Source organism: Drosophila suzukii, chromosome 3 (assembly GCF_043229965.1).
Source record: "Drosophila suzukii chromosome 3, CBGP_Dsuzu_IsoJpt1.0, whole genome shotgun sequence".
Classification (NCBI taxonomy): Eukaryota; Metazoa; Arthropoda; class Insecta; order Diptera; family Drosophilidae; genus Drosophila; species Drosophila suzukii.
This window is the reverse complement of record NC_092082.1, coordinates 67,333,626-67,359,205: the sequence shown is the minus strand read 5'-3', so window position 1 is coordinate 67,359,205 and position 25,580 is coordinate 67,333,626. Positions and strand designations below refer to the sequence as shown.

Sequence of the window (25,580 nt, the reverse complement as noted above, 5' to 3'; positions counted from 1 at the left end):
CTCAGCGACGACAGTTTTTTGTCGGTGTAGAAACTTTTTATTGAACTGGAATTTAAGTGAACAAAAGCACTACCTGTACAATTTTCCGACACAGAACCATCCGTGAAGATGATTTCCATATTTTTTGAGGTTAAATCTTTTATTTTTTCTTCAAATAAAGAGAGAATTATAGTTTCGTTTGGCATTTTTTAATTCTTACAAGTACCTTTAAAGAAATTTGTGTCAAATGAAATCTTTCGCGTGGACAGAGAATAAGGACAAATAGGAGCAATACTATCCAGGATATTTTTAAATTCAGCATAAATTCTACTGTAACTAGTATTTTTGGTTACAAAGGAGTTTGACAGAAGCGACGCAGATGGTAGTCCATGAGCGAACGTTTTGGCCAACTCCTTCGCTGTAGCGAATTTAATCTTATAAGCTGGAGGATGTGTACAGCTGCAAGATTATAAATAATATTAATTGGAGTCGATTTAATTAGTCCTAAGGCCTTTCTAAGGTGGAAATTAGCATGCTTATTTATGTTGTTTTGTACTGATTTTGAAATGTTTGAAAAAGAGGAGCAGGCATATTCATATCTAGTTCTAATAAATGCTTTATAAAAAAGTAATGACTTGCTTGGATGTACTCCGAAGCGGCAGCCACTGAGCATTTGAATAAACATATTCGTTTGATTTGTTGTATTTGGTATTTGTTGTCATGATAGTTGAAACGCTTTTTTAGACTATGTTTACTGTATGTGCCATTTTTGAAACAAACGAATTTTTGATCTCTCTCATTTTTGAATTTTGAAAAACGAACATTTTGTAAACAACAAATTGATTTACAACTTGAAATCAATAATACATTTTTGTACAATCCAAAAAAATATAACCCCTACCGCACTGCATAATTTTGATCCTTAAAATGATCCTTTCTGGAAATCAAACGGTTCGACGCATGTCGGCCCCAAAAATCCCGGGAATATAACGTAAACTTTCGAAATGGATTTTCCAGCGGCCCGGTTATAAAGAAAGCAAGTCCAGCAAAGATAAGACAAACAATAACAAAAAAATGAGTTATGTTTATGTTATAGCAAGCGAAAATGATTTTGACTTTGTTATTTCAACGATATCTATGGCAGCCTTAAAGTATGCACAACAAATTTGTGGAACGGTAGGTAAGTGTAAGAGTTTTATAAGATTGCACAGTGGTCCGGCTTGTATGGGGAGAGCGGCCAAAAATACTTATAGTTGAGGTAGGGACTTGAAACTTAGCACAACATTTTTTTATATTTATCCTAAAATAATATGTAAAAATCAGCCAGATCGGGCAACTATATCATATAGCTGTCATATGAACAATCGGTCTGATATTCAGTTTTTATATGAAAAACTATTGTTTTTTATTTTTATGCAACAATACTTTGGAAATTTTCGTATATAACCTGGGAAACTACAGTACAAATTTGGATACTATATGTTAATAAATCGCTATTCGTCAGGAACCCTTGACATTTTCCGCGTATTGTTTAGCCTAAATAATTTAACGTCTTTATTTTTTGCCTCTGCAGCTTCCTCAGAAAGCTCTCCAATTGAGACTAAACATTTTTTAATTATGGCACGACCATGTAATAATACTTTATGAACCGATGCAGGAAGGTGATACCACACAAATTTAATGATAAGTAATTTTGCTGTTTCTAATGCATACTCTCCGAATTTCGCAGAATTTATATTGTAGCCTGATGAAATGGCTTGAAAAATTGTTGAGCATCTTATTATTAAGTTCTCTTCAACACCTGATATGATAGCAGACATATCAGGATTATTAAAAAATGCCCTGGCAGTATTGCCATCGTTAGACGTTCCGCTTCCACCTGCCTTAGGCTTGTCTACAATTAAGCCCATTTTTGCTCGGAACTCTGATTGAATACATTTTTTTCGTATTAAGAATTTCCTTTTAGCTTCTTCAGAGCGTATTTGCCAAATTTCTTGGTCCAGTCTATAGGATATATGAAGCAAATACTCAAAGAATCGTATGTACGCATGTAATGGCTATAGCCCAAATTCATACCGGTCCTCATGAACATCTTTTTGCAGGCATACATCTAAGTTGTTCATTTGCGTTGGAGTTGCTTCGCATATGTAACATTTTGCTGAGGATGTTTCGCTTAATGCACTACATATTTTCCCATCAATCATCGTGAGTTGCAAAGAATGTTCAAATTTTATTGTCTGATCTTCTAGAAATACCGTGGGCTTAAGCAGGTCAATCTTTTTTTCAAAGTATTTTTCTTCGGCAATGGACAATTCAGTTGTTTCTTTCTTAAATTGAAACCTGACAGGTCAACAGTACCGCGTCGACGATGGTCGTGTATTTTTCCAAGTACAAATAGAATTATTTGTCTTCGAAACAAGCCTTAGGGGTACATATGAGGTTACAAACAAGCTATTATCTGATAGGTCTGTATCTGCTACTTTTTGCTTGTATTCCGCATGGCCATCGAAGCCCCATTTCCCTATTAAAATCAGATTTTGTACAGAATCAGCTCATATATTATAAATAACTTCTTTTTGAAGCTGCAATATACGAGTTGCTGTATGATCTAATAAATTTTGAAGTTCAACTTCAGCGTGGGATTCGTTAACTGTAATGTTATCGGGGTAGCATTTGGTTTTGGCCATCAGTATGTTATTGTAACTAGGTAGTAAATGATACCCGATTTTTAAATTTACAAGCGTATTAATAAATATTGTATTGTATATGTTTTGTTAAATTTGCTTCTACGAAAAGCGATAAAACTTCTTCAATATTAGCTTCGTTGCATAAATTTTGCGTATCGGATGCAGCAGACTCATCGTGTTTTGCAACCTCGGCAATTCTTCGACGTTTCGTCCTTTTGGAGCACTCTGCAAATTTTTTTTTGGACGACCACGAGCCACTGTTGAAGGTTCTTGTTGCGCATCGCATTGTTTCGCAGCTATGGTCTCGTTTATTGCCAACCAATTAGAATAATTTCTTAAAACGGCTAATCGGGTACGCTTGCACTTTAGCCAAAACATAGCAAGCTCCTTGCAAACGTAGTCAGACATTTGTCGAACTCTTCCTGATCAAGCTGATATCCCAAATTACAAGCATGTTTAAATATGGATTCCATTAAGGGGTTATATACCTTTTTGAGCGAAAAAATGGAGGGAACTTTGGATTTTTTTTCAGGTGTGTAGCAATTATTTTAAAATTTTATTAAAAAATTCTGATCTGAAAAATCAAAATTGGCGCATTGAAACTGAATCGTTCACGAACTCGGAACAATCATTGCGAATAATTAAAAAAAAAAATGAAGAAGATCGATCAAATAGTTCTTGTGCAATCGCGGTCACAGCAAAGGCTCTTTCGGAAAAACACGACTTTGAGATAATCGCATTGAAAGTTTCACGTTGAGTGTATGCAACTATTGAAGTCGAGCAGACAAACTTACAAGTCATCGTCGAACTATTATTTGGATCTCTATGAAAATTTGGGAAAATGTTCTCTAGTGGATATATTTTAGAATTCAGCAAAAAAAAAATTTTTCGTTTTTTGAAAAAAAAGGTATATAACCCCTTAAATTAGCCGACTTTTCTTTGTTTGAACCTGCTTCTCCACACCAAATCTCAAAAGCATGCAAACGTGAAAATTGGCATTCAAAAGTGGCTCCTAAGGAAATAACAAGCTTTTATTTTAAAGAAAAGAATATAAACAGATAACATAACACAAAAACAACAACAAACGGCAACAAACAACAACACACAGCAGAAGCACGTGCTTTTTTTCAAATTTAGGTTAGGTTACCTTTTTGTACTTTGCAAGCTGCACGGCACCTTACCGCACTTGAAATAAACTTTCTTATGTTCTTAAAATGCTAAAGAATATTATACAAAAAGATTTGTGAATGCCAAAGAGTGCCATCACAACTAAAACTCTAACCAAACACAGAAAAGACAAACTAAGAACGATCACAATTATGTACTAAATACAACAATGGTTTACACAAAACACAACAAATACTACATATACTTTTTATTGTAAAAAGAAAGTTAATACCTTTCCTTAAAATATTAATCACTTCCATGGCACAAACACTTGTTTTAAATATGTTTAACAAATTTTTTGCGGATAGCTTCCCTTGCAAATAGCTAGACCAATTATAAATAAGAATTGGTACATTTAAAGTCAAAATTTGGACTTTGTTTTTTTTTATTTTTGGCCTACGGGCTGGACCACTGTGGAATGGAAGGTATACAAAATATTAACTTGGGCATAAGATCGTTGAAATATAAATCGAGATTTTGTTATTTTTATACCCTTGCAGAGGGTATATTGATTTCAGTCAGAAGTTTGCAACGCAGTGAAGGACCCCATAAAGTATATATATTCTTGATCAGCATGACTAGACGAGTCGATCTAGCCATGTCCGTCTGTCCGTCCGTTTCTACGCAAACTAGTCTCTCAGTTTTACAGCTATCGGGCTGAAACTTTCCCAAAAGTCTTATATCTTTTTCAGGTAGTATATAAGTCGGAACCAGCCGGATCGGACAACTATATGTTATAGCTCCCATAGGAATAATCGGACAAAAAAATTTAAAACAAGGGAGAACGCTATAGTCGAGTACCTCGACTATCAGATACCCGTTACTCAGCTAAATGGAGATATGCAAGCAGCAAAGCGAGATATAAATGCGCACCCTACCGGCGGTATACAGATTTAATCGTTATGGGCGTTAGAGTGGGCGTGGCAAATTTTTTTTTTGGATCAATCGATAGGTATTGACGAGACCAATACATTTCAGTTAAAATTTTTTATCTAGCATGAAAATTGTGGGCGTCACAGGGTTTTGCGGTTTGTGGGCGTTAAAGTGGGCGTGGCAAACTTTTTTTTGGGTCAATCGATAGGTATTGATGAGAACATTACATTTCAGTTAAAATTTTCTATCTAGCATCAAAACTGTAGGAGCCACAGTTTTGGGCGGTTTGTGGGCGTTAGAGTGGGCGTGGCAGTCTACTGAAACAAACTTGTGCTGCGTAGAAAGCTCAGGAATCTGCACGCCAAATCTCAATAGCCTAGCTCCCATAGTTTCCGAGATCTCAGCGTTCATCCGGACAGACGGACATGGCTAGATCGACTCGGCTAGTGATCCTGATCAAGAATATATATACTTTATGGGGTCGGAAACGCTTCCTTCTGCCTGTTACATACTTTCCGACGAATCTAGTATACCCTTTTACTCTACGAGTAACGGGTATAAAAATTATATCTTTGGTGTTTTTTAGCATATAACCTCCTAAGCTTGGAAATAACGTTTTTTAATTAGTTCTGAATTTCGAATTTAATTTTATCAAAATCGGACGACTATATCATATAGCTGCCATAGGAACGATCGGAAAATTGGTAGGAAAATAATATGAAGCAAATTATAACTTCGGTGTTTTTTGACATATTATCTTATACTATTGGGAATATCATTTTTTGTGTTTTTAAATTTAATAATTATAGCTGCAAGGGTATATAAGCTTCGGCTTGCCGAAGCTAACTTTCTTTCTTGTTTTTCACTTTTAATGCTTAATGAATAACAATAAATACTGAGGTGATTACCTTGTGGGTTCATATAAATTTTTACTTACAAAACTTTATAAAAGTCTGCAAATCAATAACTGATTTAAAAAACCTCTTACATTGTATAATTTAAATAAAGAAAGATTAAAACACGGTTGCTTAACTTGTTATGACAAAACGAAAAACATTTATTTAAACAAAAAATGGTAAATACTGTTTCACATTTGGAAACTTAATGGTGGAGAGTGTAGGACCTACTTTAAGAAAATGATCTTAGATATGGGATTGATTTTAATTTTCAAAGTTTAAACATTTAATTGCAGTTCTTTTATATAAAACGTGGTAACAAAAGTAATACTTTTCTTGTAAAACTTAATACTAGGTTAGTAATATGGTTTCTTGGAAAAACTAAATCTATATTAGGGCATACGTGAAACTACAGAAAGGATAATCTTTTTTTTTGTTTTTTTTTCGACCTAACACGTTATCCTCACCTAAATTAAAAGAATATAATTTGAAAAAAAATTTATATATTGAAACAAATAAAGAAACAATTGGTTTGTTTTTGATTTTTTCTAAATTATGTATTTTTTATGAATTTTATCTGAAATAAACTTTTATATCTAATTATTATTTTTCACATATAAATAAGCGCAAGCAAAACAAAAACAAACGAAATGTCTGTTTTTGTTTTTGTTTATTTCTTACCGGTTCAGAGGCCGGGGATAAAAATGAACCGGGAATAAAAATGAACCCAGGGGAAAAACGAAATGTATGGCAACGCTACGTATTACGTATTCGTATTACGAATGAAAATATATGTATGGCAACGCTTGTTGCTGTTACAGCAACAACGACGAATACAATATTCAAAACGAAATAGAAAGATGCAGTTCACCAACATAAATTTATTCAAAAACGGAAACAATGCCGTCAAAGCGGCATTTGGCTATGCTGAAAATCATGAGGGGGACCTTAAGAAGGGCTCCCTGATGATGACCAGTCAGTTTACCCAAATTTTAAAAAACCCGCGCCCGTTCGTCATCATATTCGATGAATTCCACCTAAAGAAAATACCTTCGTGGAGGTTCGAATCGTGGAAGGTCATGGTGGTGGCCATTGCCACCTTCGACGGCAAATTTTTTAAGATCGTCCACATCCAAATGGTAAGTTTAAATTTATGTAAATGTTTATTTTAGTCTTAGCTTTTGCATTTAGACGGCCGCGCGCGCGCTGTTCTGTTAGAGATGCCATCGGATATCGTATATCGTAGATATATCGGCACCGTGGCAGTGGCAGTGAAATCTACTGCCAAATGTAAACAAATTTGAAAAAAGGCGTTATTTTTTTTTAATGCTATTTTTAATGCTATTTATTATTTTCATATTTTATATATATACATTATATTATAATATTTTCATTCATTATATATATATGTTATATATTATTATTCATTATTCTTATTTATGATTTCTATTTTTTCACAGATGTCTACAGAGATCGGGAAGATCGGGTCGGTCGATATAAAGAACGGAGTACGGGAGGCGTTCTATTTCGCGAAGAGGAACGGGCTGCAGCACCACCTGGTAGGAGCCGTGAGCGACGGCAATGCGGCGAACCAGGACGCCATCCAGTGGCTCCTGCAAAAAGGTGTCCCAACTGTGTACGACCACAGGCACTTGTGCGGGCGCCTTGTGCAGTTGGGGGTGGCTGACGGTATGCTCAGGCACGCATATAGGCATCTTAGATTCCGCAAAGGTACCTATATGCGTGTCCTGGGCGAAATGGCAACTAAAGCCAATATCGCCCTAGCCTCCAACCACACGGCGCTCGCGCACTATAAGCAGGAGTTCGGAAGGATGGAGTTCTTGCTCCGCAATATCTACCAGGTGGTGCCGGAGGAGGAGGAGGTGTCCCTCACCAGCATCAATTCCGACCTCTTGGAGGACATCGGCCAGAAATGGGCCTTCTTGTTGGACGAGGCGTTCAAGGAAGTCCTGTCGGTGTCCCCGGAGGTCAGGGAGGATGAGGAGCAGGCCCTCCTCCTCGTCGGTAGCTTGGTGGCGGTGATGGCGATCACCGAGGACCCATACAATCCTTAAAAAATAAATAAAAAAACTACTAACAAAATATTTCAAACATTGTTCTTGTTTTTAATTTTACATAATTTTATATAATTTTATAAAATTTTATTTACAGGGGCTTATTTTTAATTTTAATTTATCTTAGGAAATTTACTTTAAAATCTTTATTTTTAAAATAATAAAAAAATATTGATAAAAGCTTTAAGGCTTTTGATTATTATTATCGATAAAATGTTAAGTTTATAACAGGAGGGAACGGGGCAAGCATACAATTTAGAGCGAGACGACTATGTAAAGCATAGAACAGCGGTAAACTGTTTTTTTAAAAACATTCGGGGAACAGAAAGAAGGCAAGTCAACTGGACCAAACAAATTAAGAAGTAAAAACACAGAATGGACAACGAAATCAACGCAGGTAAGTGAAAAGTTTTATAAAAGTGTATAGCTTTGCCGACCCGACCAGTGTGCACTTCTTATGGCCGGGTCGCAAACATACATTCTCACGGCAGCCAAATGTTTTTTTTTTGTAATTTGACAGCACTTTTTTAGCTCTTTGCTTAGTGTTTACTAAGTATTTGCTTAGTTTGCATTTACACTAAGCAAAGAGCCTTAAAAATGCTATCAAATAGCAAAAAAAAAACATAAGGCTAACGTTTATATTCTTTTTTATTTTGCACAAATGCGGCCGTGAGGAATCTACACTGGTCGGCATAAGTATAATTGTTATTCCAAATTTAGCAATTCAGGCAATGATGGGAGCGGTGGCTGCTGGTATGGCGGCGGCCGCGCAGTTCTACGCCACGCAGAATACGCGTGCGCAGAATTCTGCGCAGGCATATGTGGCGACACAGCCACAGTGGCATTTGCGGCGCCACCGCCACTGTGGTACCCTGCGCAGGGATACGTGCCACCACCGCCACAACCAGAATTCAAGGCGCCTCCAACACCGCAACACCAGGCTCCACCACACCTGCAGGAGCCGCAGGAGGAGGCCCAGGCTGCTCCCCCGTTGGCACCCCCCACGTGTGCCGCGGCCATCAGCAGGGCGTAGGCGTCCTGTCGCTCCTCAGGAGAGAACGCCTTCTCCACAGAAAGCCTACCCAAGGGCATGCAGGTAGGAGGAACTAAAATTAATTAGGAATTTCTTAAAAAAGAAGCTTCGGAATAACCATTTAAATTCGCCTTAATTAACTCATTTTATTTAAAAGTTCTATGGAATTGGTTGATTTTTTATTCACTGAAGTACTTATTTTTCAAGAGCTCCAAAACAGTTGTATTATTTTATGTCAATACCAAATATGTAGTTTAAAGCCCCCGAATTCCTTATCATTGGTTTCTCTTTTAAATAAGACTATATGTTTTATTGTTTCCAAATATGTTTACTAATTCGAATCCCAAAATGTAAGTCTATAATTTATATAACTTTCCTTTTTATTTTATCATGATGTTACACATTTTAAAAGATATGAATGTTTAGTTAATTTATTTGTTTTCAAATATGATTACTAATTGGAAACTCTATATTTTGAAGAGAAAAGGTCTTCGAAAATGATAAGGTCAAGGATTTTTAACGATACCTTCCAGAACATGGTTTGCAATGCGATGGTCCAAATCACACGTCTTGCCCGATCCCGCAATCGCTGCGTGACCGCCTTCCATTTTCCGCACTTTTCCTGTATTCCGGATTTCTAGTATTTTCCTACTACTGGTATTTTAGCGCCTTTGCTTTTCTAGTATTTTACATGATCTTGAACTATCGGTTGGCGTTGCCACCCCGGGTTCTGAACTTAGCTATAACTTTTTTATTCTTAATTCGACTTAATATTTATTGTAGTTCACGGTATTTCTCTCAAAGCTATTATAAAGAAAGTAATAATGATTGTGGCGCACGCGCCTTCTAGGCGGGTTCGTCACAAGATGTAGTTTTTGGAGTTCGCGTTCTTTATTGTCTGGATGGCACCAAGACTGTCAGTTAAAATTGCTATCTTGGAGAACTTCTTTGAAATACCGAAGTCAATGGCTTTTTCTAGGGCTGTGAGTTCAGCACTCAGCGACGACAGTTTTTTGTCGGTGTAGAAACTTTTTATTGAACTGGAATTTAAGTGAACAAAAGCACTACCTGTACAATTTTCCGACACAGAACCATCCGTGAAGATGATTTCCATATTTTTTGAGGTTAAATCTTTTATTTTTTCTTCAAATAAAGAGAGAATTATAGTTTCGTTTGGCATTTTTTAATTCTTACAAGTACCTTTAAAGAAATTTGTGTCAAATGAAATCTTTCGCGTGGACAGAGAATAAGGACAAATAGGAGCAATACTATCCAGGATATTTTTAAATTCAGCATAAATTCTACTGTAACTAGTATTTTTGGTTACAAAGGAGTTTGACAGAAGCGACGCAGATGGTAGTCCATGAGCGAACGTTTTGGCCAACTCCTTCGCTGTAGCGAATTTAATCTTATAAGCTGGAGGATGTGTACAGCTGCAAGATTATAAATAATATTAATTGGAGTCGATTTAATTAGTCCTAAGGCCTTTCTAAGGTGGAAATTAGCATGCTTATTTATGTTGTTTTGTACTGATTTTGAAATGTTTGAAAAAGAGGAGCAGGCATATTCATATCTAGTTCTAATAAATGCTTTATAAAAAAGTAATGACTTGCTTGGATGTACTCCGAAGCGGCAGCCACTGAGCATTTGAATAAACATATTCGTTTGATTAGATTTAGAGATCGTTTTAGTTACATGCTGAACAGACGAGTTATTTGAACTTATGACTACCTAAATAATTTATGCTATTTACATTTTTTAAAATAATATTATTGCACAAGACAATTAAAGGTTCTTTCCTTAAACTAAAATGAATGGTGGCTGATTTGTCTGGATTAAAAGTAAGATTATTAATGTTGCACAGTTCCATAAATCTATTTACTTGTTGTTCTAATTCCTCTTCAGCCATCGAAAAGACTTTGTCATAACAGACTAGAAAGAAGTCGTCAGCGTACTGGAACAAAATACTGTCATGGTCATTACTTAAGCTGTGAAGCTCAGCTGTATATAAATTAAAGAGGATTGGACTCAGACAACTGCCTTGACTAACTCCTTTGTTTACTGTAACCTCTGCAGTACCCATAGTGAGAACTCTTTTACTAAGGAAGTTTATAATGAAATAAATATGATTGTGGTCGAAACCCAAACTAACTAATTTGCTACCCAGAATAGGAGTATTGACGGCATCAAAGGCTTTGCTTAAGTCTAAACCAGCTGCGGTAACGTGGAAACCACGAGCTTTTAGGTTGGCTTTGTTATTTAACACATCGTTGATGCATTGGGCAGTAGAATGGTTTTTTCTGAACGCATAGGATCTTGGTGCTAGAATTTTATTTTTATTAATGTGCTCTTGCATACGCAATTTAATCAAACCTTCTAAGCACTTAAAAGTCACACTTAGATGACAGATAGGTCTGTTGTTGGTGATAATTGAAGAGTCAAGATTTTTTTGGGAACAGGTATAACCCTTATTTTTCGCCACTGTTCTGGAATAACACCATTGTCTAAAGTAATGTTTAGCAGGGATACCAGTTTTTCTATTTGATTTAAGGGTAGAGCCAAAAGCATTCTGTATGAAATGATGTCAAGACCCTTAGCCGAGTCTGGGTTACGAGAGTTTAGGAAGTCAAGAAGTTCACGCGCTGAGAAATTTGAGTTGGCATATCTATAAAGCAGATCAGGAGAAAAAGATACGTCAGGACACATCGCAGTGTTGGATGCTGTGGCTATTTGATTGAGAAAGTCTCTATGTTCTGAGTCAGATATTGCACTATTGAACGGTTTAATTTGTTTATAAAGTTTAAGATTTTGGATTTTGTTCCACATATCTTTCAGTGAAGAGGGGTTGGAAATGTCTTCTGCCAGCTTATTGAGGTTTTCTTTTCTCATTTTATAAAAATAGTTGTTAAGTTTTTTATTACTGTTAATATAGGCAATAGCGTCAGTTTGTAGTTTGGATTTAAAATATTTTTGTCTGCACGCGTTTCTTAATCTAAACACTTTTTCACAGACCTCGTCCCAATACTTTTTTGGAACATATCTATTGTTTGTATTTATTTTAATTGAATTGTTAGAGTGTATTGTTTGGGACGAGTTGGAGATGCTACCTAACGTTGTAACTCGAATTTTGGAAAAGTCTTTAATTATTTTTTGATGGTTAAATTTAATAATATTAGTCGAAGCAGAAATTTGGTCTATTTCAATTAAGATTGGGAAATGATTGCTATTTAATATTTTAGAATTTATTGAGGACCAGTTAGAACAAAGATTGCTACTATTAATGAAAGTGAGATCGAGTGTTGAACTATAGGATGGGTTATGAGAGTAAGTTTGAGAGCCGTTGTTAAGGCAAAAGAAACCGGAGTGCAAGAGGGAATTTTCTAAAATGCCGCCTCTGGCATCTTGAGTATTATTACCCCAAATGCTGGATTTGGCATTAAAGTCACCACCTATGACAGTTAGACCACTCGATTGAGCAGAAATAGTAAATAGATCATCGCAACCTTGTTGAAAAGAACTAATGTCTGTGCTGGGTGCAGCATAGACTCTGAAAATATTAATATTATTTCTTAGGTTAATTGTACAGATACCAATGACTTCCAAGCTAATATCACAGTTCATTTGTCTAAAGCGTTTATTTTTTTTAAATTAAATTCCAACGCCTCCATAACCATCGTTACGCGCCTTACATACAATATTATAATTTGCCAAGCTACACATGGAATTATTGGAAACCCATATCTCTGATAAAATTGCTATGTCTATGTTGTTGTTTACTAAGAATAATTCTAGTATTTGTTTGTTATTATTAGCAGTTAGCTAGCCAGAAAACTTGGTACCGCTGCTTTAAACAGCGCTGAACCAAGCAACCGAGTCAAAAGAAGACTAAAAAGACACCACCCTCAAGACCTACCGGACCGGGTTTTGACATAGCAACATCACCACCCACAATATTAATATCAAAACAAGGAAGAACGCTATAGTCGAGTACCTCGACTATCAGATACCCGTTACTCAGCTAAGGGCACCAAAGGGAAATGGAGATATGCAAGCAGCAAAGCGAGATTAAAATACGCCACCTACCGGCGGTATACAGATTTAAGCGCTATGGGCGTTAGAGTGGGCGCGGCAATTTTTTTTTTATCAATCGATAGGTATTGACGAGACCAATACATTTCAGTTAAAATTTTTTATTTAGCATGAAAAATGTGGGCGTCACAGGCTTGGGCGGTTTGTGGGCGTTAAAGTGGGCGTGGCAAACTTTTTTTGGGTCAATCGATAGGTATTGATGAGAACAATACATTTCAGTTAAAATTTTTATTCTATCATCAAAACTGTAGGAGCCACAGTTTTGGGCGGTTAGTGGGCGTTAGAGTGGGCATGGCACTCTGCTGAAACAAACTTGCGCTGCGTAAGAAGCTCAGGAATCTGCACGCCAAATCTCAATAGCCTAGCTCTTATAGTTTCCGAGATCTCAGCGTTCATCCGGACAGACAGACGGACAGACGGACACGGCTAGATCGACTCGGCTAGTGATCCTGATCAAGAATATATATACTTTATGGGGTCGGTATACCCTTTGACTCTACGAGTAACGGCTATAAAAATAAAAAAAACGAAATTATTTCTTGCCTTAAGCAACCCTTAGACTAAGTATTGTATTATTTTTGTAAAAACTGATTAGATTAAGCTGCCAGTCGGGTAGCAGTGTGCTAATCCTAAGAATAAAATCGCGCATCCTGAAGGCAGGAAGAACAAATGGTTTCCGGCAGTCGATCGCCTTTAGCAGGTTTAAAGCCGGTGCACTCAAAAATCATTGTGACAATAGAAACTTCATGAGTCCCTTTAAAAACATATCTTACGGATACTAATGTGCCTATTTTAAATTTATAAGTCAGATGGTTTGTTTACTTTCAGGACATTGCATTAGAGATGTGTGGATTGATATTAATTATCTATCTAGAGGCTATCGATAGCGATAGCCAGTCAGAGAGCTGAACAGTGGCTCTCAAACTTTATTATTTGTCAAAAAATGTAGAGAAATATTTGTTTGGCGATGGAAATCAATGGGACAAAATCTGTGTGCTTTATTTTTCATTTACTTATGTTTTTAAATTTATTTCGGATAACTCATTAAACAAACAAATGTTTCCGGTTTATTTTCGGAAAATGTAATCAGGACCCAAAAACATGGAATTGGAGACTTCAAGCGAAACAAGGGGTGTGAGCTAAACGTAAGTTTATTCCATTTTTTTCAAGATTGATAAATAGTTTACGTTTGAGATTGCGCATGATTTAAGCACACTTGTTATGCGGGAAAAAAAGACAGATTTTGTACCAAATAGTACATATATGTACCTATCGATAGCCTCCTGCTAAGTATACGATAGTATCAATCCACACATCTCTAACGCAATGTTTAGGAAGTAAACAAACCATCTGACTTAAGAAAGGCACATATGTATCCGTAAGAACGTATATTCAATTGTCAGTTAATACCTAAGTTGTTATTATTTAATTGCAGAGCGATGAGCTCGTCAAGTTGCCGCGTTTGCCTGGAGAGCTGTGAAAACATGGTCAATGTATTTGAGGGGATGCATGAAGTTGGAGTTTCCATTGCCAGTATGATTTTTGAGTGCACCGGCTTCAAACCTGAGAAAAGCGATCGTCTGCCAGAAACCATTTGTACCACCTGCCTTCAGGATGCGCGAAGTGCATTTGATATTAAGAACACTTACGAAAGGAGCTCCCAATGGTATTGCCAGTTAACAAAAAATTCTACGGAGGGGGACCTTTTTACTGACCAGAATGTTGTGCCTGTGAAGGAAGAAGACTCGTCAGACTTGCCAAGCAAGATAGAACATCCTTATCAGTTTGTTGTGCAATATTTGCCAAGCAAGGTGGAACATCAATCAGACCAATGCCTTGTAAAGAATGAACCACTTGACGAAGACGCCCTCGAGGAGGAGCACAGTCCAAGTCCCATTTCAGACTGTGGCGTTATTCATTCCCAATGCGAGGTAAAGATCGAGGAAGACGATGATTATGAGAGTGATGGATATTGTGAGCCTGGGAGTAGTGATGGAGAGGAAAACAGCACACATAAATGCTCTCAATGTCCGAAGATATGTACCTCGAAAAAAGATCTTAAGCGACATTTGCGAATCCACGAAGAAGAACGACCATTCAGGTGTACCCACTGCTCAGCGGCTTTTACTAGGAATGGTCATCTGGAAACACACATGCTAACGCATACGGGAGAACGACTGTTCAAGTGTTCTCAGTGCTCAAAGGCCTTCAAACGTAACTCACATCTTCTATCACACATGCAAACGCATACGGGAGAACGGCTGTTTAAGTGTGCCCAGTGTTCAAAGGCCTTTAAACGTAACTCCCATCTTCAGGATCACCTGCGTGTTCACACAGGCGAACGACCGTTCAAGTGCGAGCAATGCTCAAAGACTTTTAAGTATAATACACAACTTTTCTATCACATGCGAGTGCATACAGGAAATCCTCTTAAATGTACCTACTGTTCAAAAACTTTTGCAAGGAATTATAATTTACAGATTCACTTAGCAAGCCACACAGGAGAACGACCGTTTGAGTGTACTGAATGCTCAGCGACTTTTGTGAGGAAAGCTAATCTTCAGGAACACATGCGAACTCATACTGGAGAGCGACCTTTCGAGTGTGCCCAGTGCTCCAAAAGTTTTACTAAGAAGACACATCTACAGGAACACTTGCTAGTTCACACAGGAGAACGACCGTTCAAGTGTGATCATTGCTCAAAGGATTTCACACGTAATTCACACCTTCAAAACCACTTGCTTGTGCATACAGGAGAACTTTTGAAATGTACAATCTGCTTTAAAACTTTCGGAAGTAATGCACATCTAAAGCTCCACCTGGCAGTCCACTCAACAGATCGACCATTTAAGTGTACCCACTGCTCAGCGGATTTTACGAGGAATGATTCCCTTCGAACACACATGCGAACGCACACAGGACAACGACCGTTTAAATGTACCCAGTGCTCAAAAACTTTTTTTACGAATGCACATCTGCAGGGACACTTGCGTGTACACACAGGAGAACGGCCGTTCAAGTGCTCCCATTGTTCGAAGGCTTTTAAAGATCAATCATACCTTCAGGTACACATTCGCATCCACACAGGAGAACGACCCTTTAACTGTCCCCACTGCTCAAAGAGTTTTTCACAGAGTTCAAGTCTGAAGCGACACTTGGAGACCCATAAGGAATAATGAGTGTCTTAGAGTTTAAAATTACCTTTTAAGTACCCGTTGTTTATAAATCTGTTAAATTATAATATAGGTAATATAATTAACCAACTTGATTCAATGGGGGGACCAAGAAATATTTTTTAAACCCAAGGTTGAAATTTGTATTGATGTACGTTTCCACCGACCAAATTTGTTTTTATAAAACCAAAAAACAGAAATGCAATGACGTAGAACTACAAAAATAAAAATAGATAAAATGTGATTTTATTTTGTGTGCTTTTTGGTTCATTTAAAATACAAATGTTGATTAAAATACAAAGAATTTCGAGTAAACTTCTGGTTAGCTCGAAACTTTGTCTTTGTTGAAAGTCTCAGTCAGTTCCACTCATAAAAGCTGATAAACAAAAAGAGATACCATAATATATAAAACAAGTAAGGAAAATGTAGATATGCAAGAAATGGCTAGAACCTGGATGACTAGTCCTAAAAAGTGGTTGTTCCTGGAATTTACTGTCCCAACTTTATTTCCTTAAAAACATAGAGGTTGGAGCTTAAGTAAAGAAATAAATATACCTTAAAATTGAAGAAATACCAACAGCGATTTATTAATTCGGCTTTTTTCGAGCATAACACAGTATATAATAAAGGCAGTTCGGTGTAATTATAAGTTATGGGTTCGCCGCAGGTGCCGCTTAAGACTTGACTCCTGGGTAAAACAGGCCAAGCACTGTGAACATTTAAAAGGTCGAAAACCTGTGTGGACTCGAATGTGCACCTGAAGATTCAAATTTGAGTCAAAAGTCTTCGAGCATTGATTACACTTATATGGTTTTCCCCCTTTGTGTATAAGCAAGTGTTTTTGAAGAGTGGCACTCTTCTCAAAAGTTTTTAAGCAGTGGGTACACTTATATAGTATTCCTGTATGCCCCCGCAAGTGATCCTTAAGATGTGACTTATATTTAAAATCTTCTGAGCAGTGGGAACACTTGAATGGTCGTTCTCCAGTGTGTACAGCTGAGTGTTCCTTAAGATGTGACTTCCTGGTAAAAGATTTTGAGCACTGGGTACATTCAAACGGGCGTTCTCCTGAGTGGACGCGCAAGTGACGCCGAAGAATTGCCTTGCTTAAAAAGGCCTTGGAGCACTGGGTACACTTAAACGGGCTTACACCTGAGTGCACTTGCAAGTGTCTCTGAAGCATTGACTTGCTTGTAAATGCCTGTAGGCAGTGAGAACACTTGAACGGTCTTACGCCTGTGTGTACTAGAATGTGTTCCTGAAGATGCGTATTCTCCGCAAAAGCCTTGGAACATTTGGTACATTTGAAAGGTCGTTCACATATGTGCATCTGCAAATGTTTTTTAAGAACTGAATTTAGCTTAAAAGATTTTGAGCAGTGAGAGCACTTAAACGGCCGTTCTCCCAAGTGAGTTCGCAAGTGATCCTTAAGATGTGAGTTATGTTTAAAAGTCTTTGGGCAGTGTGTACACTTGAATGGTCGTTCCTCTGAGTGCACTCGCAAATGCTCCTGAAGTCGTCCTTTGGTGGAAAAAGTAGATAGGCACTGGTTGCACTTGAATGGCCGTTCTCCTGTGTGGATTATCATGTGCGTTCGAAGACTTGATTTCATTGTAAAAGCCGCTGAGCACTGGGAACACTTAAACGGCCTCTCTCCCGTGTGCACACGCATATGATCTTGAAGAATGAAATTCTGCCGAAAAGTTTTTGGGCACTGGGTACACTTAAAAGCTCGGATTCCTGTGTGGATCAGAAAGTGTCGCTTGAGACGTGAATTATTTGCAAAACCTTTCGAGCATTGGGTACACTTTACAAGATTCCCTGTGTGGCCTCGCATATGTTCCTTTAGATGAAAATTATATGTAAAATCCTTCGGGCATTGGGTACACTTGAACGGTCGTTCTCCCGTGTGCGATCGCACGTGTCTTTCAAGATTTGAATTGTTCTTAAATGTTTTTGAACACTGAGAACATTTAGACGGTCGTTTTTCTGAGTGGGTTCGAAGGTGTCGCTTAAGAACCTTTTCCGACTTGAAGGTCTTTTGACATTGAGAGCACTTCTGCGAACTGTTATTGCTATCAGGCTTACAGTCTCCATCATTGTCATCTTCCTGGGTTTGGCTTCCCGACTGATTGATGTCGCAGTCTTCCCCAAGCGCCTCGTTCTTCGCTGGAGAATCATCCGTTTTTGGTCTCTTCCCTTTCAGGGAATCCTTGCTCAATTGGCAGTAAAATTTGAAGCTTCTTTCGTAGGTTTTCTTTATATCGAAGGCATTTTGCGCATCTTGCATGCAGTAAGTGCAAATGGTTTCGGGAAACTGATCACCTTGTTCAATTTTAAAGCCGGTGCACTCAGATATCATGGTCGCAATGGAAACTTGCTTTCCAAGCGTCTCTTCGTAAATATTGACCATGTTTTCACAGCTCTTTAGGCAAACGCGGCATATTGACGACTCCATATTTCTGAAAATTAGCAATGTTGATCTCTACTTTCTTTTAAAATTTAGTTACTTACCGAGGTACGTCTCTAATTACAGGTATGTCAGATGGTGTGCTGCTTCCTGGAAATTGCATTTGAAAAAGGTAAGACCCTCTCCAAAAATATTTATCCATCTATCGTTTTAGAAAGTCTGTAGCACCTATTTCGTGGTGTTTTTAGCCTGTCTGTCTACGGTCACACTGTTCTCATCCCTCAAAGAAAAACAGAACGCTCCGGCGTTGCGAAAATAAGTAAAAATTCATCCCCACAGGAATATGGTTCGTGGAGCTCTCCGAGGTGGACGCCCCATGCGCGGGGGCATCCGTCCGCCGTTCAAGAAGACCTTTGTGCCCCGCCACCCGTTTGACTTGACCCTAGCGGAGGTCTTCTTTCCCAAGGTGCCACTCGCCGGCTCCGTTGACGATTCGGCTCTGACTGCGGTAAATCAATAAACGCACATGCGTTCCCATGCCGACTTCAATGGGATAACGATTTGCATTTCAGGCCCTGCTGAAGCGCAACCAGGACTTGAGTCCCACTCCCAGCGAGCAGACGGCCATCGGGAATCTGGTGACCAAGGTACAGGCTGTGCTGGACAATCTGGTGGTGGCTCCCGGTGATCTGACCACTTGTGTGAGTACTTTATGATTCTTAGCGGAATATATAGAATCTATATCACATGTTTAATGTACAGCAACTGGAGGAGGTGCGTCAGGTGGGCTCGTTCAAGAAGGGTACCATTCTAACCGGCAACAATGTGGCCGATGTGGTGGTCATCCTCAAGACTCTCCCCACCAAGGAGTCGGTCGACGCCCTGGCCAAGAAGGTGGAGGCCGACCTGAAGGCCAGCATGAAGACTGAGGTGCTGACCAAGGGCGACCAGCACACCATCCAGATCCACGAGCGCGGCTTCGACATCGCAAATGTTCATGCCAAGGTGCGCATTCTGATCGCAACATTGCCGCAGAACCTGCGCAAGCTGGAGCCGGAGATCCACTTGGATCACAAGCTGATGCAGAGCCATCTAGCTGCCATTCGGCACACGCGTTGGTTCGAGGAGAACGCCCACCACTCGTCGATCAAGGTGCTCATTCGCATTCTCAAGGATCTCACCAGGCGTTTTGACGCCTTCTCACCGTTGTCAGCCTGGATGCTGGACCTGATCGCCCATTTGGCCATCATGAACAACCCGTCGCGTCAGGCACTGCCCATCAATTTGGCCTTCCGTCGCGTCTTTCAGCTGCTCTCCGCTGGACTCTTTTTGCCCGGCTCTGCTGGCATCACGGATCCCACTGAACCGGGTCACATCCGGGTGCACACTGCCATGACCCTGGAGCAGCAGGATGTGTGCTGCTACACGTCGCAGACGCTGCTCCGCGTGCTGGCCCACGGCGGGTACAAACACATTCTGGGACTGGAGGGCAATACCAGCATTGTGCGCGAAATGTCCGTCTGGAACGGAGTGTGCGTTTCTCCCCTAACCGCTGTCTACGAGAAGCCGACGGACAAGAAGGAGGGCGACCTCGAGGAGGACATCGAGATGATCGAGAATGAGAACGAGGAGGAGGGCAGCGACGATGGGGCCGAGTAAAACAGCCCAGGCTATTCATTTACAATTGTATTTTATATTCCACATTTCGTATTTTTTGAACAATCTTGACCCCTAAGTAATTATACTACTCCCATGTATGGGTTCATCTTCACCAATGTTGCCTGCTAATTCCTTGCCCACCAAATCCAAGTAGGCCTCCGCAGTCAGGCCGCTGGGTTCACTAACTTTAATGGCCAAGTCGATCAACTGCAGTATGTGTCCTTTTTCTAGACTTCTAGCTGCCACAATGGATTTGCCCAGCTTATTTCGGCAGGGCAACTCGCAAGGCAAAATGGTTTTATGCTCAACCTCCTGAAGTGCGTCCTCCAGTTCCTGACCGCCATTTAGTTTTTGTAATATTTCATTGGGAGACACGGAAACTGCCGAGAGTTCAAAATGATTAATTCCTGTGGTAAGAGCTTTCAACTCTTGGGGTTCGAGGGAGCATCGATGGTCGGAGCCCTTCTGACTCTTGTCCAGTGTGAAATGGCGCTCCACTATGCGTGCTCCGAGTAAAACAGCGGCCTGACTTATGACTACACCGAGCTCATGACCCGAATAACCAATTACAACATTGGGAAAGCGCCTCTTAAACATGGGTATCAACTGCAAATTACAATCTTTGGGCGCAGTTGGGTATGATGAAACACAATGCATTAGAGCGTAGTCCTGTTTTCCAGACTCCGCCATGGTTTGCATAATCCTCTCCACAGTTTCCATGGTCTGCATTCCGGTGGAAATCACCAAAGGCACGCCCAAGCCGGCCGCCTTTTTCAGAAGCGGAAAGTTGTTTGCATCTCCGGAGCCAATTTTAATAAAAGGGACCTTTAGTTCTACTAGAAAGTCCAGCGAACGCTAAAAAATTGTATGAATTATTATTAATTATTTTTTCTAGTAATAGCAATATTGTTCAAATGGGGTTCGAGGGCATATGTAACAAAATTTTGAAAAATCTAAAAATAGTTTTTTTTGACTTACTGTCCTATCATATTAATCTTTTTAATGTAGCTAAAAAAAAATATTTATTTAGTGTATATTTAATTTAGAGTCATATGAGTATATCAGTAATGTGATTAATAAATCAGGTCAATCAATTTTAATATTAGATCACTAGCATACATATTAGGTATTAGCATTTTTATATTATCTTATTAGAACCCTACTGAACACATTTTATAAATATTATATTTACACATACTAATAGGTCAAAAAAATTGAAAATAATAGGTTGCTTCTGTTCTATTAAAGAACTAGCAAGCAATTAAGATTAATTGGCGGATACTACCTCATCCATGGCGGAGGCTGTAAAGTCCACATTTACTTGCCTACTGTAGGCCTGCAGTTCGCGGTACTGGTCCTTGGAGAACTCCAGGTACTCCTTGTGCTCCCCGTAAGTTCTTCCCCAGGCGTGATCGCTAAGATATTCACGATCTAGAGCGGATCGCGTAAACTTAGCTGTCAAATCGGATTTCTGAAACTTTACGCAATGGCAGCCGGCTTTCTTGGCCTCGCAAATCATCTTCTTGGCCGTGTCCAGGCAGCCCTGGTGGTTCTGCCCGATTTCCGCAATAACATAGACGGCATTTGCCACTTTTCCGCTTATAATATCGGTTATAAGCATTTTATAAAATTCAAAACCGCCTAATTTAACAGTTAATTAAATGATAGACGGGCGTAGGCAGGCAAACTTATCGAGTGGCATATCGAGTAAAGTCTTAAAATTAAAAACCAATGGTCTTAAACCTACATTTAATTCACCAAGAGGACAAAAAAAGATTTTACCAGGTAATAAGAAAGTGAAATATCAAAGCAATAAAAGTTAACAATTTTGAAAAGCGATAAACAGCCGCCTACCCGATAGCGCGCCAAAACCACAACCCTATGTAGTAATCGACTAGGTAAGATGGCGTCTTAGGTCTGGCCACACATTCTTTTTCCGGCGATGGGGCCATTTTGCCACATGCACACCAGCCATCCCGCTCACACCCAGGCAAAACGGCACGACGCAGAAGGGCAGCGAGCAAGCGAGACAGGGACAACCATGCGAGTCGAGGCATGACTAACTGCCTGTTTCGCTCCTTCCTGCTGCTCCGTCAATGTAATGTGGACACACTGGAGAAATTTTCATACTAGTTAGCTGTGAAAAGTATTTAGCAGAAATAGTTTTGGGAAACTACAGATTTCGAGGCTATTTCGGCGCTACTAACCATCGTTCGCGGCAACCTCGACACCCAGCAGCAGCAGCAGCAGTGCACCAATTCCCCGGACTCAAGACGCAAAGGCAAACGCAAACATGGGCGACGTGATGAACATCGACAGCATAATATCGCGACTTCTGGAGGTGCGTGGGGCACGGCCAGGCAAGAACGTACAGCTCTCGGAAAGCGAGATCCGGGCCCTGTGCCTCAAGTCGCGCGAGATATTCCTCTCGCAGCCCATTCTGCTCGAGCTGGAGGCCCCGCTCAAGATCTGCGGCGACATCCACGGCCAGTACTACGATCTGTTGCGTCTGTTCGAGTACGGCGGCTTTCCGCCGGAGTCGAACTACCTCTTCCTGGGCGACTACGTCGACCGCGGCAAGCAGTCGCTGGAGACCATCTGCCTGCTGCTCGCCTACAAGATCAAATACTCGGAGAACTTCTTCCTGCTGCGCGGCAACCACGAGTGCGCCAGCATCAATCGCATATACGGATTCTACGACGAGTGCAAGCGTCGCTACAGCATCAAGTTGTGGAAGACCTTCACGGACTGCTTCAACTGCCTGCCGGTGGCGGCCATTGTCGATGAGAAGATTTTCTGCTGCCACGGCGGCCTCAGTCCCGATCTGACCTCCATGGAGCAGATCCGTCGCATCATGCGCCCCACCGACGTGCCCGACCAGGGACTGCTGTGCGATCTGCTCTGGTCCGATCCCGACAAGGACACCATGGGCTGGGGCGAGAACGACCGCGGCGTCAGCTTCACCTTCGGAGCCGAGGTGGTGGCCAAGTTCTTGCAGAAGCACGAGTTCGATCTCATCTGCCGAGCCCATCAGGTCGTGGAGGATGGGTACGAGTTCTTTGCCAAGCGCCAGCTGGTCACCCTCTTCTCGGCGCCCAACTATTGCGGCGAGTTCGACAACGCCGGAGCCATGATGTCCGTGGACGACACGCTGATGTGCTCGTTCCAGATCCTCAAGCCGGCTGACAAGCGTAAAAAGTAATATCACACACTTGCGGCACCACGAGCAGTCTTTTTCTATATAAAACAAATCAATAAGAAAATCAACCAACCCAAGAAACAAACAAAACAAAACGAAACACACCAACAACAACAACAAACACAAGAAAAACAAAACAATCAGAAATAAAATGCTTTGAAACAACACATCAGATCATGGATGAAACGTAAGTGTGGGCTGCTAACGCCTAGAATCGAACAAATCACCTAGTGAATCACACACTCACCCCAACCTTATCTCTGTTTTTGGTCACTTATCATCGGCAGCCGGGGCGAGTCGAAATCCGCATGAAACAATTCGGACAGCCAGCGAATGCATGGAGGAGCTGCGCCTCGATCAAAGGACATCATCCTGGGTCCCAAGCAGAAGAATGAAGTTTTTCCTTTCCCCCATTGAGATTTGATTCGCAATTACAAAAACACATTGACAAATACCATGATTAAAAGCCACATACATATTTATTTTTAATAGCCCCGCATATACTTATATATATATTGGTATATCAACCGACCAACATCCACCCACACTCACACACACAAATTGCCTACCCACACCTGCGATTATAGGTTTTGTCCAAATTTTAAACACTAGGTAAACAGGTCCGTACAAACAGAGCACCCAGCATAATATTGGATTAGGTGTACGGAGAGTGGCTGGACCTCAGTCGGTCACAAAAGCATGCATATAGAAAGGGGGCCCCGTAGCGCTCTTTGGCCTTAAGAGTATAAAGCAAAACAAAACGAGAAAAATCGAAGAAGGGAAATCGTTGAACAGAGGAGGAGAACGCTTGCCAAGAATGAAATATACACTAAGTTTCGACCTTGAATCAGTTTTTTGTTCGTCCACATGCAGTCCGACCAAATGGACCGGACCCCCCAGGAAAATACCTGCACCGAAATCAATGAAATTTATTATTTTGCCTCCAAAACTCCTTTCCGTTCGTCGCCATCAATCAATACGACCCTCTCCTCCGTCATTTTTAAGATGTGTTTTTTTAAAAATTAACTATTATTAATATGTATTATCAATAATCCTTTGTATTAATAAACAAATGATATAAAACGTGTATGAATTATGAAACTGATTTCAATAAACATTTGAAAAATCCATAATTCGCTTCAGTTTTTAATTTCGCTTTATTTACATTTACATTTAGGAAAATACTTAACATTTGTTCTAAATGGATGCGTTCTAATGGGATGTTTTTGGTGTGATCTAGTGAGCTGCTGGCTTTCGAGATCTACTCGTTGGAGCTGCTGGCCTCAACTTGGACGGATGGGCTTGGCTGAGCGGCGACCTCCTCCTTGGTAGCCTCTGCTTTCTCCTCCACCTGGCAGGCCTCCAAGGCAGCTGTAACCTCGGCAACAGCTGGTGGACTTTCTCCAGGTTTCTCTGGGCTGGTCTCCCCGTTCTCCTGGGGCTCCGCGGCTTCAGTTGGCTCTGCAGCGACCTCCTGCGCTTCCGGAGACACCGCCTCAGTTGGGGTGGTTAAGGGCTGATGGCCCTGGAGCACCTCCGGATTGATGCTGTTAATGATGCCACGCAGCCGCTGGATCTCGTCGTTGGCCAGCTGCAGGTCCTGCTGCAGGCGCTCGTACTTGTCGTGCTGGTGGCGCACCACGCCGATGTGGTTCCGGATGTACTCCATCGGATTCTCGGGCCTCTCCTTAATCACGCGTATGAAGATCTTGGTCAGCGAGTCCAGAACGCTGCCGCGCTCCAGGTAACGCCGGATCTCGTCGCGCTTCGGATCAATGGGCTGCGTCATCGTGGAGGAATTGGGGCTAGTCAGTGGCATTACAATTTTCGGCAAAAGCTCACCTTAAAGGACATCTTTGCAAAAATGGAGACAGGTGGTATGACCGAAACTACAACTTCGAAATATACCAAAGTCAAGCCCCCAAGGGAAACCAGGGCTGCAGACCCGTCATTAAAACGGAACTAGTTCGGTTCCAGTCCATTTAAAAAAATGTATTTTTAAAACACTTTCTTTTAAACCTAAAGAATTTCAAAACGATTAAAGTAGTTTTTACATAATATGGCATGTATTTCCTTAAAAAAATATTGAAGATTTTCCTATTGCTTTGAATAAAAAAAATGTATTCTCTGCAAAAATAAAATATATATCAATGAATTATATTTTATATTTTAACTTACAAGATTTGATTTGCAAATTAAGCTAGTTTAAATAAACGTTATTTTTCACGATACCAGGGTCACCAGAAAACTAATAAGCCCTTGGGTCCAATTTAAATTATTTCTATGCTTTTGGGTATAAGTTCGTACATAATGATTAAAACCATAAAAGCAGAAGGAAAA

General features: G+C 40.2%; 7 protein-coding genes across 7 annotated transcripts; 4 read left to right on the top strand and 3 right to left on the bottom strand.

The window, feature by feature from the left end:
- The first annotated feature begins 4,745 nt into the window (after positions 1–4,745).
- On the top strand, positions 4,746–7,677 carry LOC139352880 (uncharacterized). The gene is made up of 2 exons (XM_070995521.1): positions 4,746–6,741; positions 7,063–7,677. The coding sequence occupies exons 1-2, from the start codon at positions 6,346–6,348 to the stop codon at positions 7,675–7,677; spliced, it is 1,011 nt and encodes a 336-aa protein (XP_070851622.1). The 5' UTR covers positions 4,746–6,345.
- A 6,757-nt stretch (positions 7,678–14,434) lies between these two features.
- LOC108018705 (zinc finger protein 431) lies at positions 14,435–16,216 on the top strand. Its single transcript, XM_017086279.4, has one exon. It carries the CDS (start codon positions 14,953–14,955, stop codon positions 15,973–15,975), a length of 1,023 nt encoding a protein of 340 aa, XP_016941768.4. The 5' UTR covers positions 14,435–14,952; the 3' UTR covers positions 15,976–16,216.
- A 430-nt stretch (positions 16,217–16,646) lies between these two features.
- On the bottom strand, positions 16,647–18,637 carry LOC136117121 (oocyte zinc finger protein XlCOF6-like). The gene is made up of 3 exons (XM_070995520.1): positions 18,487–18,637; positions 16,774–18,434; positions 16,647–16,681 (listed from the first exon to the last, which is right to left on the bottom strand). Exons 1-3 carry the CDS (start codon positions 18,582–18,584, stop codon positions 16,647–16,649), a joined length of 1,794 nt encoding a protein of 597 aa, XP_070851621.1. The 5' UTR covers positions 18,585–18,637.
- A 2-nt stretch (positions 18,638–18,639) lies between these two features.
- On the top strand, positions 18,640–20,157 carry LOC108018706 (interleukin enhancer-binding factor 2 homolog). Its single transcript, XM_017086280.4, has 3 exons — positions 18,640–18,890; positions 18,955–19,083; positions 19,145–20,157. The coding sequence occupies exons 1-3, from the start codon at positions 18,726–18,728 to the stop codon at positions 20,039–20,041; spliced, it is 1,191 nt and encodes a 396-aa protein (XP_016941769.3). The 5' UTR covers positions 18,640–18,725; the 3' UTR covers positions 20,042–20,157.
- NANS (N-acetylneuraminic acid synthase) lies at positions 20,056–21,877 on the bottom strand. Its single transcript, XM_036816853.3, has 2 exons — positions 21,327–21,877; positions 20,056–20,896 (listed from the first exon to the last, which is right to left on the bottom strand). The coding sequence occupies exons 1-2, from the start codon at positions 21,660–21,662 to the stop codon at positions 20,114–20,116; spliced, it is 1,119 nt and encodes a 372-aa protein (XP_036672748.3). The 5' UTR covers positions 21,663–21,877; the 3' UTR covers positions 20,056–20,113.
- Positions 21,878–22,119: 242 nt separating this feature from the next.
- On the top strand, positions 22,120–23,729 carry Pp1-87B (Protein phosphatase 1 at 87B). The gene is made up of 2 exons (XM_036816653.3): positions 22,120–23,427; positions 23,528–23,729. The coding sequence occupies exon 1, from the start codon at positions 22,335–22,337 to the stop codon at positions 23,241–23,243; it is 909 nt and encodes a 302-aa protein (XP_036672548.1). The 5' UTR covers positions 22,120–22,334; the 3' UTR covers positions 23,244–23,427; positions 23,528–23,729.
- A 649-nt stretch (positions 23,730–24,378) lies between these two features.
- Positions 24,379–25,231, bottom strand: LOC108018720 (c-Myc-binding protein homolog). The gene is made up of 2 exons (XM_017086292.4): positions 25,083–25,231; positions 24,379–25,020 (listed from the first exon to the last, which is right to left on the bottom strand). Exons 1-2 carry the CDS (start codon positions 25,092–25,094, stop codon positions 24,502–24,504), a joined length of 531 nt encoding a protein of 176 aa, XP_016941781.3. The 5' UTR covers positions 25,095–25,231; the 3' UTR covers positions 24,379–24,501.
- Between the last annotated feature and the right edge of the window lie 349 nt (positions 25,232–25,580).